This window comes from Canis lupus, chromosome 27 (assembly GCF_011100685.1).
Source record: "Canis lupus familiaris isolate Mischka breed German Shepherd chromosome 27, alternate assembly UU_Cfam_GSD_1.0, whole genome shotgun sequence".
Taxonomy (NCBI): domain Eukaryota; kingdom Metazoa; phylum Chordata; class Mammalia; order Carnivora; family Canidae; genus Canis; species Canis lupus.
Window position 1 is genome coordinate 32500059 of NC_049248.1, and position 18859 is coordinate 32518917.

General features: G+C 34.6%; 1 protein-coding gene across 1 annotated transcript in view; it reads right to left on the reverse strand.

The window, feature by feature from the left end:
- Positions 1-290: 290 nt before the first annotated feature.
- ABCD2 (ATP binding cassette subfamily D member 2) overlaps positions 291-18859 on the reverse strand; it is a 68140-nt gene continuing 49571 nt past the window's right edge. The window contains exons 9-11 of the mRNA XM_038577276.1: positions 15729-15813; positions 8439-8564; positions 291-2634 (exon numbers count right to left, since the gene is read on the reverse strand). Coding sequence (XP_038433204.1) covers positions 2415-2634; positions 8439-8564; positions 15729-15813 — 431 coding nt within the window. The 3' untranslated portion in view covers positions 291-2414. The remainder of the gene's footprint in view (positions 2635-8438; positions 8565-15728; positions 15814-18859) is intronic.

Sequence of the window (18859 nt, forward strand, 5' to 3'; positions counted from 1 at the left end):
GGGTGACGGGCACTGAGGGGGGCACTTGATGGGATGAGCACTGGGTGTTATTCTATATGTTGGCAAATTGAGCACCAATAAAAAATAAATTTATAAAAAAAAGAACTGTAACATTTAAATTACAGTGTGTATAGTTTTAGTACAGAATTTTAAACATCCTCAAATCCTGTACATTATAAATAGTGAATTTTATTTACTTCAGCTCATTGATAGGATATATCAAATAAGGGCTAATTACAAATCTAATATTTGTTTTTGGCATTAATTTTTAGATTTCAAAACACAACATATCAGGTCCTAAATGCTTTATTTTTCAAATTGTGAAAATTAAGGCATGGAAATTATTCACATGTTTCAAACGAGGACGTTTCATTTTCTTCCTGTACCTTTAAAAGTTAACTTAAGACATTGCCTCAGACTGTTCCTTACAGCAGTATAAACTGAATAACTGCTAATATAGAAGTTAAGATTAATGGATTAATGGATGATTTTGATCAAGTTTAAGTTTTGGCTCCATGCATTCTTTTTTTTTAAACCTTTGACACTTGCTTCACTTTTCTAATAGGAAGTAGCAGTAACTGACAAAAGAATATGAGTACCTAGAGATATTAACAGAAAAACCTAGGCAGATGTAATGATTATCATTTTATACTGCATTCCTTCATATAAGATGGTTACATTTATTGATAACTAAAAATGCCTTAATTAGCATGGCCGAATTGAAAATGTGAAATGTCATGATGTTCTACTACAGGCATCACAAATGACTTCCAGGTACTCTACAACCCGAAAAAAGTCTGAGAATCACTGACGTAGCATTTATTATGCTAAAAAATAAAGACATAAATAAAATCCAAAACCACTAATGACCGATCGTTCTCATTTTTCCTGGCCTATCAACGTGGTGGCACTGGCAGTAGGAGATTAACATGACAGTTCTGGCTTTTGTACTTCCAACTTCAGGGCACATGTTTAGATAAGATTTATTTTACATGGACTATTCCATGCAGATTCTTTCTCATTATGTTCAATAAATATTAAATTTACCTATAACACAATTTCCCATCTGATTGCTAGCTGTAGAAGTATGTTAATATTGAGTATGAGTGCATAGGTGCTGAAAACTTTCTGAACTTTCTTGGCTCATTTTAAACCACAGACCAGTGAACTATCCACTTTGTATTTAATTTCCACATCTTGTAAACAATAACCAAATAATTATACCAGTGACATTACCAAATTTATTTTCTTTTCAACATCTCATCTAACTTTTATTGATATTATAGCCCAGTTAGATTTCCAGAATGATAGCGGAAAGTGGAAAGTGGAAATAGCACTGGATCATATAATCAGGAGAAATTTATTTGATCCTTGGATCTGTCCCTAAATAAACTGCATAATTAAGTCAAGTCTGAGTGTCAATTTTCCCAAAAGTGAACAAGGTAAATAATAGTTGCCTCAAGAGATTAAAGGATGAATGAATTAAAATGAAATGATATCAATGAGGATTGTAAATTATAAAGTGCTATTTCAATGTATGTTTAACTACTGTGATTTTGAAAATCCCTATATTCTCTTATAGCATTGCTATTTAAAAATGTGGTGGCCTCCTCCTTTGAACACAAAAACAAGCTGAGTATTTCTGGATAGAAGTTGCAGTAGATAATGTGGCCAAGCAAAGTAACAGGCTGAGACATACATTGTTGAGATACTCCTTTTCTGTATTGGCAATTCTCTTCTTAAAATGAAAGAGTTTATTAACAAATATGGAAGATTCTCATTGAAACTAATTTGTTATGTGCCCATATTAAGATGCTCAAAATCTAAAAATATGGCATTTTATACATGTATAGTCATGCTTTCTTTCTTTCAATTACTGCCATTAAAATAATTTTTTCATATTGAAATTATTTTATCAAACTGTCAGCTATTTTGTATACAGGTTTAGTTGATCACAATTAATGATGAACATGAATCCTACCTATTAAATCTCATAACTATAAATGGACTGAAATGTTACTCAAATTTCTAATTTTATGTACCTGTTTCAAACTGTATGCTGTTCTTAAGTTGACCCATTTTCAAGATTTTTCCCATGTTTGTTAAGAACTTCAGACACATCACATTCACATAGCAAATCTGGTATTCTTTGTAAATTCACCTAGAAAATCCTACTTTACAGGCGAATTAGGCTTTCACTAGGTATTAGTATAAGCCAAAATGACTAATCTCACATAATGCATTTGTTTATTTTCTTCGGAAAAGTCAGATCATGTATTTTCTTGATGCTAAAATTTTATAAAACATTTCTTACTTCCTTTTTTCTCTTGCTTAGCTTAAACACAATGCATGCACTATAACAGCCTGTCTGAGTCTTTACTTAAAAATTAACTTGTAAAACATGTCAAAACAAATTAGGATGTCTCATCTTCATTTTTTATTGTTTTCAGCACTGAGTCTTCTCCCAAAATTTTACATAGTTCATTGAGTCTCTGCTGCATTTTGGGAATTCCAGCTAGCTGAGATTCTAGCTTTTGTTTTTCTTCACTCAGTGTTAAACGGATAGCACTATCCAATTGTTCAAAGCGCCAACCTCCTTCGCCATCAAACTGTAATAAATGAGTGTGGTATTTCCTGCATAATCAAAATGAAATAATATTATTAGCAGTAATTGAGAAAAGCCATTTTAGGCTTATCATTTCAGATAATATTCAAAGGCAAATTTTTTTTTCAAAGGCAAATTTTAAGTAAGGTGCCTATTTTACATTTGATTTTCAAGAATCCCTCAATAGGTTAAATATTGTGATTTTTTTTAACTCCAAAAGTCATTAATCTCTTGGAAATTCTATTGCTTATGTTAAATTTCTTTCATATTCTGGATGTACATGAATTGATAAGGAACACATCCTGTTTGTATCTATTGAATTGATCTTCAAACCCAGGATGGCTCCTGAATAAATATCAGAGCTTAATTAGAATCAGAATAAGGAAAGGAAGCTGAGGGAAGAAAGTAAAAATGTCAAAGGTTATGAAGGGAAAAGACACACACACACACACACCTAAGAAAAAGAAAGGAAATACAAAAGGTGCCTTTGTGGCTCAGTCAGTTAAGTATCTGGCTTGATCTCAGCTCAGGGCTTGATCTCAGGGTCATGAGTTCAAGCCCTGTGTTGGGTTCCATGCTGGGTATGGAGCATATTTTTTTTTTAAGTTTTAAAACACTTTAAAAAATGAATTCTTTGATAGATGTTTCTATGCCTTCATATAATTTAATCTCCTTTCTCATGGCTCTGGTTCATAATTAGAAACTTCAGAGAGAGAGGGCGCCTGGGTGGCTCAGTCAGTTATCTGCCTTTGGCTCAGGTCCTGATCCCAGGGTCCTGGGATGCAGTCCTGCACTGGGCTCCCTGCTCTGCGAGGAGCCTGCTTCTCCTTCTGTCTCTACCTCCCTCTCTCTTTCTCTGTGTTTCATGAATAAATAAATAAAATCTTTCAAAAAAAAAATTCAGAGACGTATAGAGATTACTTTACTGGTAAGACAGGAGACAGTCCATCTTATCCTAAAGAGAGGCTGAAGTTTCTGGGATTTGTGGGGGCTGTGTGAAGAGAGTACTGCTGGCAGAGTTGGCCTTGCATGGCTGAGTCCCTCTCTTTTGTCACTATGCTGAAGTGGCCCATGTTCCTACGTGTCCTCAGTTTTCCTATCTTTTCCTTATAGTTTTTCTCCCTTCTTGATCCCTTTTGAGCTCTCATCTGTCATTATTTACTATGATCAGTGGGCTTATTTCAAGTAGATTTACTTCCTTTATAAAACTTGAGACATGATTCACATACCATAAACTCATCCTTTTCAGTATAAAATTCAGTGATTTTTTAGTTGATTCACAAGCTCATGTAGCCATCACTACTATTCAATTCCAGAATATTTTCTTTACCCCAAAAGAAACCCCATACCTATTAGCATTCCTTCCTCCTTCCCCCTCTGTTCAGCCCCTGACTACCATCAATTTCCTTTCTGTATCTCTGGATTTGTCTATTCTGGGCATTTCATATACATATAATCATATAATATGTGGCTTTTTGTGACTAACTTCTTTCACTTAAAATGATTTCAAAATTCATCTAGTTGTAGCATATATTAGTATTTCTTTCATTTTTATTTTTTTTATTTTTATTTTTTCTTTCATTTTTAAAAAAGATTCTATTTGTTTACTTGACAGAGAGCAAGCACAAGCGGTGGGGAGGGGTAGGCAGAGGGAGAGGGAGGAGCAGACTCCCCACTGAGAGGGGAGCCCAGCGCGGGTCTCCATCCGAGGACACTGGGATCATGACCTGAGCTGAAGGCAGATGCTTAACTGACTGAGACACCCAGGCGCCCTAACTTCCTTCATTTTTATAGATGAATAATATTCTACTATATGGTTTTGCACATTTTGTTTATGTATTCATCAACTGAAGGACCTCTGGTTTCATTTCATTTTGATTGGATGGTGTTAACATGCTTAAGAAGGGGAAACTAATCTGTGTTAAACTGTGTCTAAAAAAGTAAAAATCACTCTCAAACTGAAGGTTGAAAGTTCATGTGTTTGAGAACATATGACAGAGATTAATGATTTTTTTTTTTAAATTCTTGGGCTTTCCTAACCTTGGATCTACAACTGGGAGCAATTTTAGAACACAGTAGTTCTGATCCTGGACAACTTCTATCTTCTATGTATAATGAAGGTTTGGTTTGTCACTCCAGTCCCACAACATTATTTGATTTCTACATTTTAGGAAGATAATGTATGGGTGTTAATGACCTGAGATTCAAAGGTGTGTTCTATCTAATGAGCTAAAATATTATTTCAGGGTTTTTCTTAAAAGATTTTAAAGGAAACTACTATACTAACTGAGGCTTGTTGGAAATAATCTGTAGACTTCCTGCACAAATAGAATCAAGCTTAGGAAAGTGGTAGGTATAAAGCTATATTTCTATCCAGGAATCAAATAATTTAATAGGATTCTCTAATTTTTGACCTCTTTATATACTGCTATTGATTTTAACCTTCATAATCAACAATTACCCCTTGTTGTCACGGGGAAAATAGAATACATTTTTTTTCCTCGCTTCTGAAATCTTTTCAGGGAAAATAAGAATTTCATCTAGGGAGAAAGGTTAATCAGAAATGATTAATTAAATGATTTAATTAATTATTAATTTAACGATTAGTTTCTTCAACCTAAAATGCCTAAATTAATTCATAATGCAAAAGTAACACGATTTTTAGTTTTATGAGGAAATATACTATGAATAGCTGCAATTAAAACATGTTTTTTCTAAAAAAAAATGTTTTTTCTTGTTAAAAGGCATAAAATTACAGATTTTATTATTTGCTTTAAAAGTTATCTGTCCTCTATACCCTATTGGAATGGCCAAAAATCTAGTACACTGATAATACCAAATGCCAACAAAGCTGTGGAACAACAGAAACTCTCATTCATTGCTGGTGGGAATGCCAAATGGTACAGCCACTTTGGCTGGCAATTTTGCAGTTTCTTTTTCTTTTTTCTTTTTTTTAATTTTGCAGTTTCTTACAAAACTACTCTTACCATGTGATCCAACAATTGCACTCCTTGATATTTACCCAAAGGAGTTGAGAAAACTTGTGTCCACCTAAAAACCTTCATATGAATGTTTGTAAAAGGTTTATTTATCATTGCCCAAACTGCAAGCAACCAAGATGTCCTCTGGTAGGTGAATGGGTAAATAAACTGTCTACATTTGAAAAATGGAATATTATTCAGTGCTAAAAAGAAATGAGCTAGGAAGCCGTGAAAAGACAGGGCAGAAACTTAAATGAATGCTACTAAGTGAAAGAAGCCAAGCTGAAAAGGCTATATACTAGATGATTCTAGCTCTATGACACTCTGAAAAAGGCCAAACTATGGAAACATTAAAGATGGTGGTTTGTAGGGCTTGAGGGAAGAGAGGGATGAATATGCAGAGCACAGAGGATTTTTAGAACAGTAAAAATACCCTGTAAAATACTGTAATGATGGACATACGCAACTATAAATTTGTCCAAACCCAAAGACTCTACACCACCAAGAGTGAACCCTAATGTAAATTACGGACTTTGGGTCATAATGATGTGTCAATGTTGGTTCAGCGAATATATCACCCCAGTGGGAAGTGTTGATAATATGGCTCTGCATGTGGGGGCGGAGCATATGGGATAGTCTGTTCTTCCTCTCAATATTTCTAAGATCATAAAACTGCTCTAAATAAAATCTTTAAAAACACAACAGCAACAAAAACCTATTTGTTCCTTCAACTGAGGGAAAAATGGCCAAATACACTACTAATGACTCTTTAGGCTACTTGAATAAGGAACTGATGATAGAATAGCATAATACATCCATTGATAAGGTCAGGAAAAGCCCCAGAACTAAGGTATAACTCCACGTTATCCCAACACGTGATCAGTTAGGAAGCATATCTAGAAATGACAAGTCCATACCAGAAAGGGCTCAAGAGTTCTTTTGGTGTGGTTCTATGTCATCACTGATTCAGGGATTTATAGACAAATGTTATGTGTCATAAGATCCAGTTCCTGCTGGTTTTCTCCATGGAAAAGTTAGAGGAATCATACTCATTGCCATGTACTCATCCTGGACCAGAGCCAGACTACTTCTAGAGAGATTAGTAAGTCAGGCTCTTATCACTCCAGGTGCCAATTTGTTCTTAATAGCAGAGAGACAAACCACAAAGTTCTATAGAAAAGGTCACTTCATGAAATGCTCTATTTTCAGGTCACCTCTCTGAGGGAAAAAATTGATGAAAAATTTGAATGTTTAAATGAAGAGTGAAAATAGATTGAAAATAGATTATTATCTTCTCAATAGAAGTAGAATACAGAGAATGTGTAACAGTGAAAGGCTGATCTGAACTGAATACTCAGTTAACTCATAATTTTAAAGTAAACATTCTCTATACACTGAAAAGTCTAGAAGGGCTTCCAGAAATTAGCTCAAATAAAGCTTGTTACTCAGCCTAGGTTTGAAGTCATGTACATGATGACAGCTTTGGCATAGAATGTGATTAGACACCTGCTAAAGAGAGAGCAGAAGCCCTTTCTGTCCCTTGGAAAATAGGAGGCTAACTGTAGTTACTAACATATCAAAAGAAAAGATTTTGATTGATGAAACAGAAATATCAAAGTAGCGGAGTGTACTATGAATGAATAAGTGTTTTTATGGCTTCCATATATGATGCACTTTGAGTTCCTTATAATAAGTAGAGCAGTATACTAGAATATAGAGTGTGATCATGGTAAGTTACTTTCTTTATTTTTCTAGTTCTCAGTTTCTTCATCTGTAAAATGGGAATAATTAGACTACCTATATTCCATATAGAGTTGTTATGAGACTTAAATAAAATGAACCTGGAATAGAATAGGTGCTGAATCTGTAATAGCAACTATTATTATGATGATGAATCAGTAGAAAAGTAGGGGAATGGTAAAAACAGTGTTATCATTTTAAAATATTACTTAATTAATTAATTTTAAAGGTTTTATTTATTCATTAGAGACAGAGAGAGAGAGAGGCAGAGACATAGGCAGAGGGAGAAGCAGGCTCCCTGCAGGGAGTCTGATGTGGGACTCAATGCCCAGACCCTGGGATCACGACCTGAGCCAACCACTGAGCCACTCAGGTTCCTCAGTATTATCCTTCTTTAAAATGGAGGGAATCCCACTGGGTTTAATGAGATATTATTTAGAAAATATTTTCTTTCTTTCCTTTTTTTTTTTTTTTTTAAACAAACTTCACCCCCAACACAAAAAAAAGGTTCTTTTCCCCTGTGTTTTCTCCAACTTCATCCTTTGGGAGAATATTAAGTTGTAAAATTGTTTTCCTGGATTTTGAAAAAAGGGCTAAAAAGATGGAATAAAATTACATAAATACATTTTCCCCCGTACATGCTATGCATTATGAGAACTTTCAGTTAAAAAATATCACTGGATTTTTCTATTTCTTTTCAGAATTATTGGAATGTGATAACCATTTTCATATAGCACATTGTTTTTTTCATTTTTTTCTAAGATTTTATTTATTTGTTCATGAGAGACACACAGAGAGAAGCAGAGACAAGGCAGAGGGAGAAGCAGGCTCCATGCAGGGAGCCTGATGTGGGACTCGATCCCCAGACTCCAGGATCACGCCGTGAGCCAAAGACAGATGCTCAATCGCTGAGCTACCCAAGCATCCCAAAATAGCACATTGTTACGATGTTAGGTTTAGGGTATCTACACTAGCAGTGTGCAATTTAACAGAAACATAGGTAGGAAATAAGTGAAACATCCTATGCTCTATAGTGATAGTTTAGGCAAGGCTATTCTTTGAGAAATACAAAGAAAATCTGTCTACTGCAAATTAACATTGGAAACACTCACCACAGAGAAGGCCTGTGTGTAATAGATAGTAAGGAAATCCCGGCCCCTTTTGCAGCTTGAAATATCTTTCCTTCAACATCAATGCTGACAGCACTGGTACATTCATCCAGCAATGCATATTTTGGTCTTGAAAAAAATAAGCACAGATAAATGAATGATTTTCCTATTTGAATTATAAATCTTCACATGGACAATATGAGTTACAATCTTAACTTCATTAATTTATTTTTTAAGGTACCTTCTGTACCCAGCATGGGGCTTGAAGTCACAATCCTGAGATCAAGAGTCACATGCTCTACTGACTGAGACAGCCAGGCGCCCTGCAATGTTAACTTTAAAGGAACAAAAGAGTATATCACATTTTTAAAGGTGAGAAATGATAAAGCGAAAGAATAGTCTTTGGATCAGAATATTATATTCTTCTTCAATTTTAAATAGATTTCCTGATGCCTGCTCACTATATAATAAGCTTTATTGTTATGCAGATGAGTGAATCATGAGTATGAGACATAGGAAAGATGAGGCAGGTCACTGAGTGCATTTTCCCACAGAAGGCAAGTTCATTCCTGGTGACAGGTTCTGACTAATTACATGAAAAATATATTACAGCAGCTAATTATCAAACAGGTCAAAAGCCCTGTTAGCAAAGATTTATTGAGAAGATAACTTTATCAACAATGTAAGTACCTAAACATGATTAATGGAATTTCATTACTACAAGATTCTGCAAAAGTAGAACGCCTGATCTGACATTGAGACCATGCTCTGCAATCAAATTCTTAAGGGAATAAAAAAATCAGTAAATATTTTTCTGATCATCCTAAGTTAGTTTTTACTTTGGAAATGACTGTCTACTGTCAGAGGCACCTAACATTTGCTACCATTTCCTTCTGTTTATTCTCTTCCTTTCATCTCACCCCACTCTTTTTATGTTTTTCCTTTCATGGTCTTCTTTCAAGCCTATCTGGACGTTAGGTACATATTTGGTACCCAGCAACATGACTTAGGTTTGTTAATGGGACCAAAGGTCAACTCATGCACTGTCATTTGTTATTTATTTCAGAGTTGAAAATCAGTACTAAGCATTTACTAGGACAATTTCTTCCATGAAGTTATTCTGATCTTTAAAAATAGATGACAATGAAAAGATAAACATTGAAATCACTAATAATTTCTCCTTCAGCAGCATACTTATTTAGCACTTTAAATTGTCTTTCTATAATGGATTTGGTTACTAATAGGATCCTGTTGCCTACTCCAGGGAAGTTAGTCAAGGCTAATAGATGCAAGAGTCAAGGTAACTTTCACACCCCATTTGACTTTAATAACTGCACTCCATGCAAAGAACTAAAAGATCACTGGAGATTCCCCAGGAGTCAACAGAAATAGTTGTGGTGGTTGGCTTTTGGTTACTGTTCTATTTAAGTAATAAGTATTATTTCTTTGTCTCAGAGTTGGTTACTGTTTTGTGGATAAATTTTTTTTTAAGTAGAAAATGGGGAGAAGAAAAGGAAGTATAAAGAAGAGAGTGATTTGGGATATTTTTTCTTTTTCTGTGTAATTCTCTTTCTAGTAATTTAGCTACTCATTGTACTGTGCCATTTTACAGAGTGCTTTGAGTTAACAGAGAAAAGGTGCCATCATAGAATCAGAGATGAAGTATATGTCTTATACTCAGTTGTCATGGCAATCCTTAGTCTAGCAGATACAAGACAGATTCCATACTTTTGTTTTCTTGGCAGAACTAGATGTGTGTGTGTGTGTGTGTGTGTGTGTGTGTGTATTTAAATCAAGCAATCACTGGAATCCGGACTGACATAATTAAGTAGAACATTAGATAATATTGTTTTTTCAGATTTTCCTTTCTTTTTCTTTTGGTATAGCATCAGAAGAGGGAGCTTTGTGAAGGATTTACTCTATTCCCCTTAAGACAGAACTTTTCTGGGATCCCTGGGTGGCGCAGCGGTTTGGCGCCTGCCTTTGGCCCAGGGCGCGATCCTGGAGACCCGGGATCGAATCCCACGTTGGGCTCCCGGTGCATGGAGCCTGATTCTCCCTCTGCCTGTGTCTCTGCCTCTCTCTCTCTCTGTGTGACTATCATAAATAAAAATTAAAAAAAAAATTAAAAAAGACTGAACTTTTCTAATCATTCTTTAAACATTAAACTTAAAATCCTCTCAAAAAGAGAATACTACTGTGATACTTAATACTCCTTGCCAAAATTCTCCATTTTATCTAGCTCAGGTCTTTCATATGGCAATTCAAATCTTGTTGTTAATCCCTTGAGGATGAGGGAAGGCAGTTCCTCATGATTATATTTTTCCTTCACTGGGTTTAAAATTTCTATTTCATTTTGGCTTTTTCTCAGCTTTCTCGTCTGCTTTTCAGACAAGATCAGGTGCATCCAGAGTGGTTATGGCTGTAGATAGACACTGCCTTTTCAACAATTCTCTCATCTTCACGGATATTTCTATAGATCACTAAATTTTCTTTCTATTGATATGCTTGTAACTTGATATTTATTTATTTATTTATTTATTTATTTATTTATTTATTTATTTATTTATTTTTTGATCTTTAGTCTTGTGTTGTATCCAAATATTTTAGATATCAAGTATCAACTATTTATTTCTAGTTACAAGTACTTAAAAATCTCTTTGGGTTGAGATTAATGCCTCTTGCTGTTTGTTATAGGGTTTATTTTATTAACACACCGGCCCAGTGAGAAATTTATGGTCACATTTTACATTCCATCATATTATATTTCACCAACTATGCTGCTGATCATATTACTGAATATTTATGGACAAAGTTCAAACAGATTCAGGGTGATAGTGGGTAACAGCTGGTCATAAATGTCAAACAGTAAATTTTACTCTTGAATCTCAACACATCATTTAAAAGGGGCATTCTAAAATACATTGTACTAAAAATTTTGAGTTAGTAAATTTTAGTTTGTAATTTTTTAGCTCACCATATTTTTTATAAGTTTTTATTTAAATTCTAGTTAATTAACATACAGTGTGGTATTAGTTTCAATTGTACAACATAGTGATTCAATACTTACATACAACTCCTGTTGCTCATCACAAAAAACGTACTCCTTAATCCCTTTCACCTATTTTACCCATTTTTCCCCCTTATCTCTCTACCCCCACTACTTTCCCTCTGGTAACCATCAGTTTGTTCTCTATAGTTAAGAGTCTTTTTCTTGGTTTGCCTTTCTCTTTTTTTCTCTTTGCTCATTTGTTTTGTTTCTTAAATTCCACATATGAGTGAAATAATATATCATGATATATGATTTCAAATCATATTGTCTTTCTCTGACTGACTTACACTGCTTAGCCTACTACTCTCTAGTCCATTCATGTCATTGCAAATTAGCTTGCCATATTCTTGAACTAATTATGCACATTATTATAAATATCATGTTACTTTTCTCTTTTTCTTTTAATTAATTTAAAATATTTTATTTATTTATTTGAGAGAGAGAGAGAGAGATAGCTAGACAGAGCAGGAGCAGGGAGAGAGGGAGAAGCAGGCTCTCCAGTGAGCAGGGATTCCTACACAGAGCTCTATCCAAGGACCCTGGGATCACAATCTAAGTCAAAGGCTGATGCTTTACTGACTGGACCATTCAGGCACCCCTTAATTTTTTACTTAAATTCAATTTAGTTAACATATAGTGTATTATTAGTTTCAGAGGCAGAGTTTAGTAATTCATCAGTTGCAAATAACACCCAGTGCTCTTTCCATCAAGAGCCCTCCTTAATGCTCATTACCCAGTTAACCCATCCTCTCTCCAACTCCCCCCAGCAACCCTCAGTTTGTTTCCTATAGTTAAGAGTCTCTTATGGTTTGCCTCCCTCTCTGTTTTTATATTATTTTTCCTTCCCTTCTCCTACGTTCATCTGTTTTGTTTCTTAAATTCTATAATACCATGTTATTAATACAGTATTTTTTCTTATTAAAAAACTCTGGCTAGACACTACATACAGGCCCAAAATAGAGTCACTTGTGCTAAGTCCATGTCACCAAAATTGGGCTTAATATCTAACCTAATTGCAGGTTTAACCTTCCCCAGGAATGTAATCTTAACTGGTCAGTCTGGAATTTCCTGGTCAGCATCAGTGAGGTAATCCACCTAATAAGACCCTTTAGTTTCCCCAAAGGAGGTGAGTTTGTTCATGACTTCCTTGTCCTGCTTGCTTTTAAAAACTATTCCCTTTCTGTAGCCCTTTAGAGTTCCTCTTTACTTGTTAGATGGGATGCTATCTCATTCATGAATTATTCAATAAAGCCAATTGTCAAGTCCCACATCGGGCTCCCTGCATGGAGCCTGCTTCTCCCTCTGCCTGTGTCTCTGCCTCTCTCTCTCTCTGTGTCTCTCATGAATGAATAAATTAAAAAAAAAAATCTTAAAAAAAAATTTACTTGGCTGGGGGCTCCTGGGTGGCTCACTTGGTTAAGCATCTGCCTTTGGCTCAGGCTGTGATCCCAGCATCCTGGGATCAAGCCCCATGTCAGGTTCTCTGCTTATCAGGGATCTTGCTTCTCCTTTTCCCTCTGCCCCCAATCCTCACTCGTTCTCTCTCTCCCCCTCCCCCCTTCTCTGTCAAATAAATAAAAATTCAAAAAAAATTTACTTGGCTGAATTTTTATTTTGTTTTTTAAAAGATTGTATTTACTTGAATTTTTATTAACACAGATGAGATAATAGATTTCTTAAACTTATCTAAATTTTCTACTTTTATGAAATTAATGTATAATTATGTTTTAATAAAGTTATTTAAATGGCATGTTCCTTTTCAATGGTAAATGCATTATATTCTTATCAAAAAGGCTAAACTTAAATATAATTAAGTTTTTAGCTCTAATTTCCAGTTTATGAGAAAAATAGGAAATTAAATAAAAAAGTAAAAGATTCCATAAGTAAGTAATCAGATCTAGAAGGAGCAACATTCTTATGGGCCAACTAATCCTATTTCTTTTTTTTTTTTTTAGATTTTCTTTTGTATTTTTTTAAATTTAAATTCTAGTTAGTTAACATACAGTACAATTTTGGTTTCAGGAGTAAAATTCAGTGATTCATCACTTACATACAACATCAACTCATTAAACCCTATCACCCATCTAGCTCATCCCCTACTCACTTTCTTCCATCAACCCTCAGTTTGTTCTCTATCTCTAACCCTATTTCTTTAGCAAATCAATGGCATACAAGATTGGAGGGTGGGTGGTGGTGGTAGTGAGGTCACAGAATAGCAGACTTTAGTTTAAAAATGATTAAAAGGTATAAACAACAAAAATCAATGTTTGAACAAAACAACTATAAAAATATTCTTGAGACAATAGGTAGAAATTTTGAATATGAACCTGGTATTAGATGACTTTAGTTTTTACCAATTTTATTAGCTATGATTATGGTATATTATTATGTAAGAAAATATACCTATATTTTCTTGGTGCCACTGTTTTTTTTTTTTTTAAGGATTTTATTTATTTATTCATGAGAGAAACAGAAATAGGCAGAGACACAGGCAGAGAGAGAGAAACAGACTCCATGCAGGGATCCCGATGTGGGACTTGATCCCAGGACTCCAGAATCACACCCGGGGCCAAAGGCAGATGCTCAATGGCTGAACCACCCAGGCATCCCATTTGCCGCAGGTTTTTTTTTTTTAATTTTTTTTTTAAGATTTTATTTATTTATTCATTCAAGATAGACATAGAGAGAGAGAGGCAGAGACACAGGCAGAGGGAGAAGCAGGCTCCATGCAGGGAGTCTGGCGTGGGACTTGGGACTCGATCCCAGGACTCCAGGATCATGCCCTGGGCCAAAGGCAGGCGCTGAACCGCTGAGCCACCCAGGGATCCCCCATTTGCCGCAGTTTTTAAGGAAAAAATGCCATGAGTTTGGGATTTTCTTTAAAACACTTCAGAATTTTAAAAAAGAGATAAACTAAGTGTGGTCAAACGTTACACCTAGTGAATCAGTATGGTGGGAATGCGGGATTCAACTTACAATTTTCTCTTTGATGGAGTTTTGATGTTTTTCCATAATCAAAGTTTAAAAAAAAGTTGATAGCCAACTGACTGCTAAATGTGAGCTAACTAGTTGCTAAGTATTTAATGAGACTTACTTGATACATATTTTTTTTCTCCTTTTATGTTTTTTAAAGTTCCCTACAAAAGTATTACTGCTCCTACTGCAACTCCTTCAGTGTCACATCTGCCCCAGTTTATAATCATAAACTGTGTTATTTAGGCATTCCAGTACATAACTCTTGGTCATTTTCCCCTATGACTGTTTATTAAAGCTGAGTAACAGAAGTCCTGATAGCCTCCTGCTTTGCATACAACTCTGATTCTCATTGCCAGACGCCCACAATTAAGAGAAAGAGACAGAGAAATCTTTTTTAGAGAAGAATAGGACAAATAAGAATTTTTCAGAATAGCTTTAATATTTCTTTCCAGCAACTTGTGCTTGGTACACCTTGAGCCTAAAACGGCTATGAAGCTGATTGCAAAGAGAAAATTTTTCTCAAGAGGAATTATTTTTTTATCTCTCTTTTTCTGAGTCCAGTAAGACCTATGCTGGCTGGGTCCTTTATGCATTAGGTATGCCTCTGATTTTTAAGGAGGAGAGCACTACTAAGCTTAAAAGGCTACCAAATGCCTAAAAACTTAATTTAGTTTGAATTTAATAATTTAATTCAGAAGTAGTATTGAACGCCTACCTACTATGTTCACCACAGTATAATGGTAGTTATGTATTCGTCACATTTTAAAATTAGTAATAATCCCTTCTAACTTAGAACAAATGAAAATCTAATTTTGTCATCTAACATTACTCAGCCTAAGAAATAGAAAAAAAGTACTGGGAGATTTCCAACACATGAAAAAAATAATAAGAAATTTAAACCTGTAAATTCTAAGCATTAGTTTTTCCTTTTTTCTTTTCTCTTTGAGTATAATTGACATACAGTGTTACATTAGTTTTAGGTTTACCAAATAGTGATTGGACGAGTATATACATTATGCTGTGCTCACCACAAATGTAGGCTGCCATCTGTCACCACACAGGGCTATTAAAATACCACTGACTATATTCTCTATGCTGTACCTTTTTATCTGTGATTTATTCATTCCATAACTGGAATGCTGTATCTCCCACTCTCTTTCACCCATTTTGCCCATCCCTCCATCCCCCAGGAAGATATTTTTAAACTAAAGATGAGGACATCGAATCCTATCCAAAGACTTTAGTGACAATGATGGCATACTCACCTGTGATAAAACATGCGAGCCATGCCCATTCTTTGCTTTTCCCCTCCTGACAGAACATCTTTCCAGTCCATAACAGCATCCCATCCTTAAAAATATATAATTTTATATAAATATTTTATAATTTTATTATATATATATATATATATATATATATATATATGGCATTTGTTTAGTTGTTACTATTTTTACCTTGGACAATTGATTTCTGGCAAGTTTATATTATTGACACAAGGACCTGGTATTTTACAGAACATTATGCTTGGATAAACTAGAGAGCCTCATTTATAAGCATTTTGTTTTACATTTCATATTTCTTAATGGTAATGATTCCTTATATTGATAAGACATGTTCTAAGAATTTTAAGTACTCATACTTTTAAAATTTGTTTCTAAATATCTCCGAAAAGTTGATATTCTTGTACTTATTTTGGAGGTTGGTAAGAGAAAAGACCAACACTTTATACAGGCCTAAGTCTACAAAGAGCAAGACAGAAATTTATTTAAATGGCTTCCATGTGCCTGGTACTTTATATGAGTTTCTCATCATATATTCTACAATCTTATGAGCTAGATTTTATTTGGTTGCATTTTATAAGTGAGTAAATTGAAATCTACAGAGTAGATGACAAGTTTAAGTTTACACAGCTAGAGATCAGAGCTAGGATTTATATGTAGATCTACCTTCACTCCTCACAGCATCTTTACTTTCTGTTGGACATTTACACAATAAACAAGGCTTCTATTTTTAAAAACTCGGTTACATCTATGCATACTGATGTAGAAATGTACCTGGAATGTTTTTATCGTTAGGAAAAAACCAAACTGCCGAATTGTGTGTGTGTGTATAGATACATACATGCATATACATTTATATAAAGTATGATTGCGTTTTTATAAACACACACATACACCCCACACTCATCCAGGACTGGAATTATGAGACTTTTACTTTCTAAGTTACACATTTTTATAATATTTGAACATTTGGTGATTTTTATTATTTTTATGGCTTATCTTTATTTTGTATTTATTTATTTTTTATTTTTAATTTATTTATGATAGTCACACACAGAGAGAGAGACAGAGGCAGAGACACAGGCAGAGGGAGAAGCAGGCTCCATGCACCGGGAGCCTGACGTGGGATTCGATCCCGGGTCTCCAGGATCGCGCCCTGGGCCAAAGGCAGGCGCCAAACCGCTGCGCCACCCAGGGATCCCTTATCTTTATTTTGTAATAAGAAAAACTTACTCAAAAACAAAACCCTGGGGCCTCTGAGAGAGATGGCCATATTACATATTTATCCATGGGAATATCAGAAAATAGAGCAGAGTAGGCAAAGTCTGATTTTCAAAGAGCAAAATGACTGCCAAAATTTGACACATATACTTAGGACAATCCCAAGTATTCAAAGCTTAACTCTCCCATTTGGAAAAAAAATCAGGCTCTTTGCCCTCTTCTTTATCCCTCATCTGAATTTGCACTTTCATTAAACTTTCTAAATAAACTTGGACAAAGGGAAAGAAAATAGAAGTAGAGTCTGTTGTTTTTTGTGCACTAGATTTGAAAGATCTTCCCCATTTCCTAACGATACTCCCCAGAGGGACTACTTTTCATTTTCTTGGGTAAACCTCCAGGAATTTTTTTGTTAATTTAAAAACCTATCATTACAATTTTATATTAGGAAAAAAATCTCAAAATGCCATCTGATTTAAAGTTCTTGCTTCCAGTGAAAACTGTTGAAATAAAATTATTCTCTATAACTGAATTTTATAGCATTTATGAAACATAGGCAAGGATTTGAAAAATAAGTTCAGATTGTTACACAGTGGAAAAATATTCTGGGGTTAAATTTTTTCCCCCTGCCAGCTGCGAAAGCACAAGAGAAAAGTATTTGGGTCAAAGGAAACTTTAGCTTTACATATTTAAATAAATCATGTCCTCTGTTCCACTAAACCCAAAAGTTTTAGTAGGCAATATTGCTTGATTGTAGAACATATAAATAAAAACTTTTGAGTCGTAATTATCACTTCTGATGCTGATTTAGTGAGATCAAACCAAAGAAGAGAACATTTTTCCTGCTTCCTTGAGATGTATATATTGCTTTAGTTCACATTAACATTTGTTAACACTTCTACTCTTTTCTATTTTGTAACTTCTTTCATGGAATAAAATCAGTTTTTAATTCCATCTTTTACTAAAGCAAAGCATTTCTCTAAGCAAAGTATTAGCTAGTCTACATGGAACTTCATTAGGCTTCTTCTAAAGTAAGTGGTGTCCCTACAAAATTAGGTGCTTTCCAGCTTTGCTTAAAAATATGAAACGTATTTCATGTTTTAAGGATTAAGTGAATAGAGTAGGCTTCCTTGGAATTTTTTTTACGTGTAAGGTTATAACAGCTTCTAAACCTCTGAATTTCTAACCTCTGAATTTCACCTGTAAAGGAGGGTTATTAAAATTGAAATCATGAGACAATTATAAATATTAAATGAGATGACAATGTACATTGCTTAATATAGTCTGTAAGGTAAGCACTCAATAAACCAAAGCAATTACTGTTACATTATTACGACTGGAATATTCTTTAGAAAAGTTCTTAAACTTCTTGATGACTTCTAAAAGAATAGAATAGTCCATGATTATTATAAATTTCTATTTGGATTACTGGGTTTCAAATTTACCCAAAAATAATTTCCCAAGATTAACATGCAGCACAAAAAAAAAAAAAAAAAGATGAACATGCAGCATTTATTTTGCCCTTGTGTCTTAAAACTGGGAAGAAGCTGACCATGTTGGGATCCCTGGGTGGCGCAGCGGTTTGGCGCCTGCCTTTGGCCCAGGGCGCGATCCTGGAGACCCGGGATCGAATCCCACGTCGGGCTCCCGGTGCATGGAGCCTGCTTCTCCCTCTGCCTGTGTCTCTGCCTCTCTCTCTCTCTCTGTGACTATCATGAATAAATAAATAAAATCTTTAAAAAAAAAAAAAAAAAAAAAAAGAAGCTGACCATGTGAAATGAAAGGACTATCTGCTTTCCACATTTTTAGCATTTATTTATGAATTGTGATTATAAGTATCATAAAATAAATATAATAATATCTCTTGTCTGCCTCATTGCTTATTATCAAATGAAGTA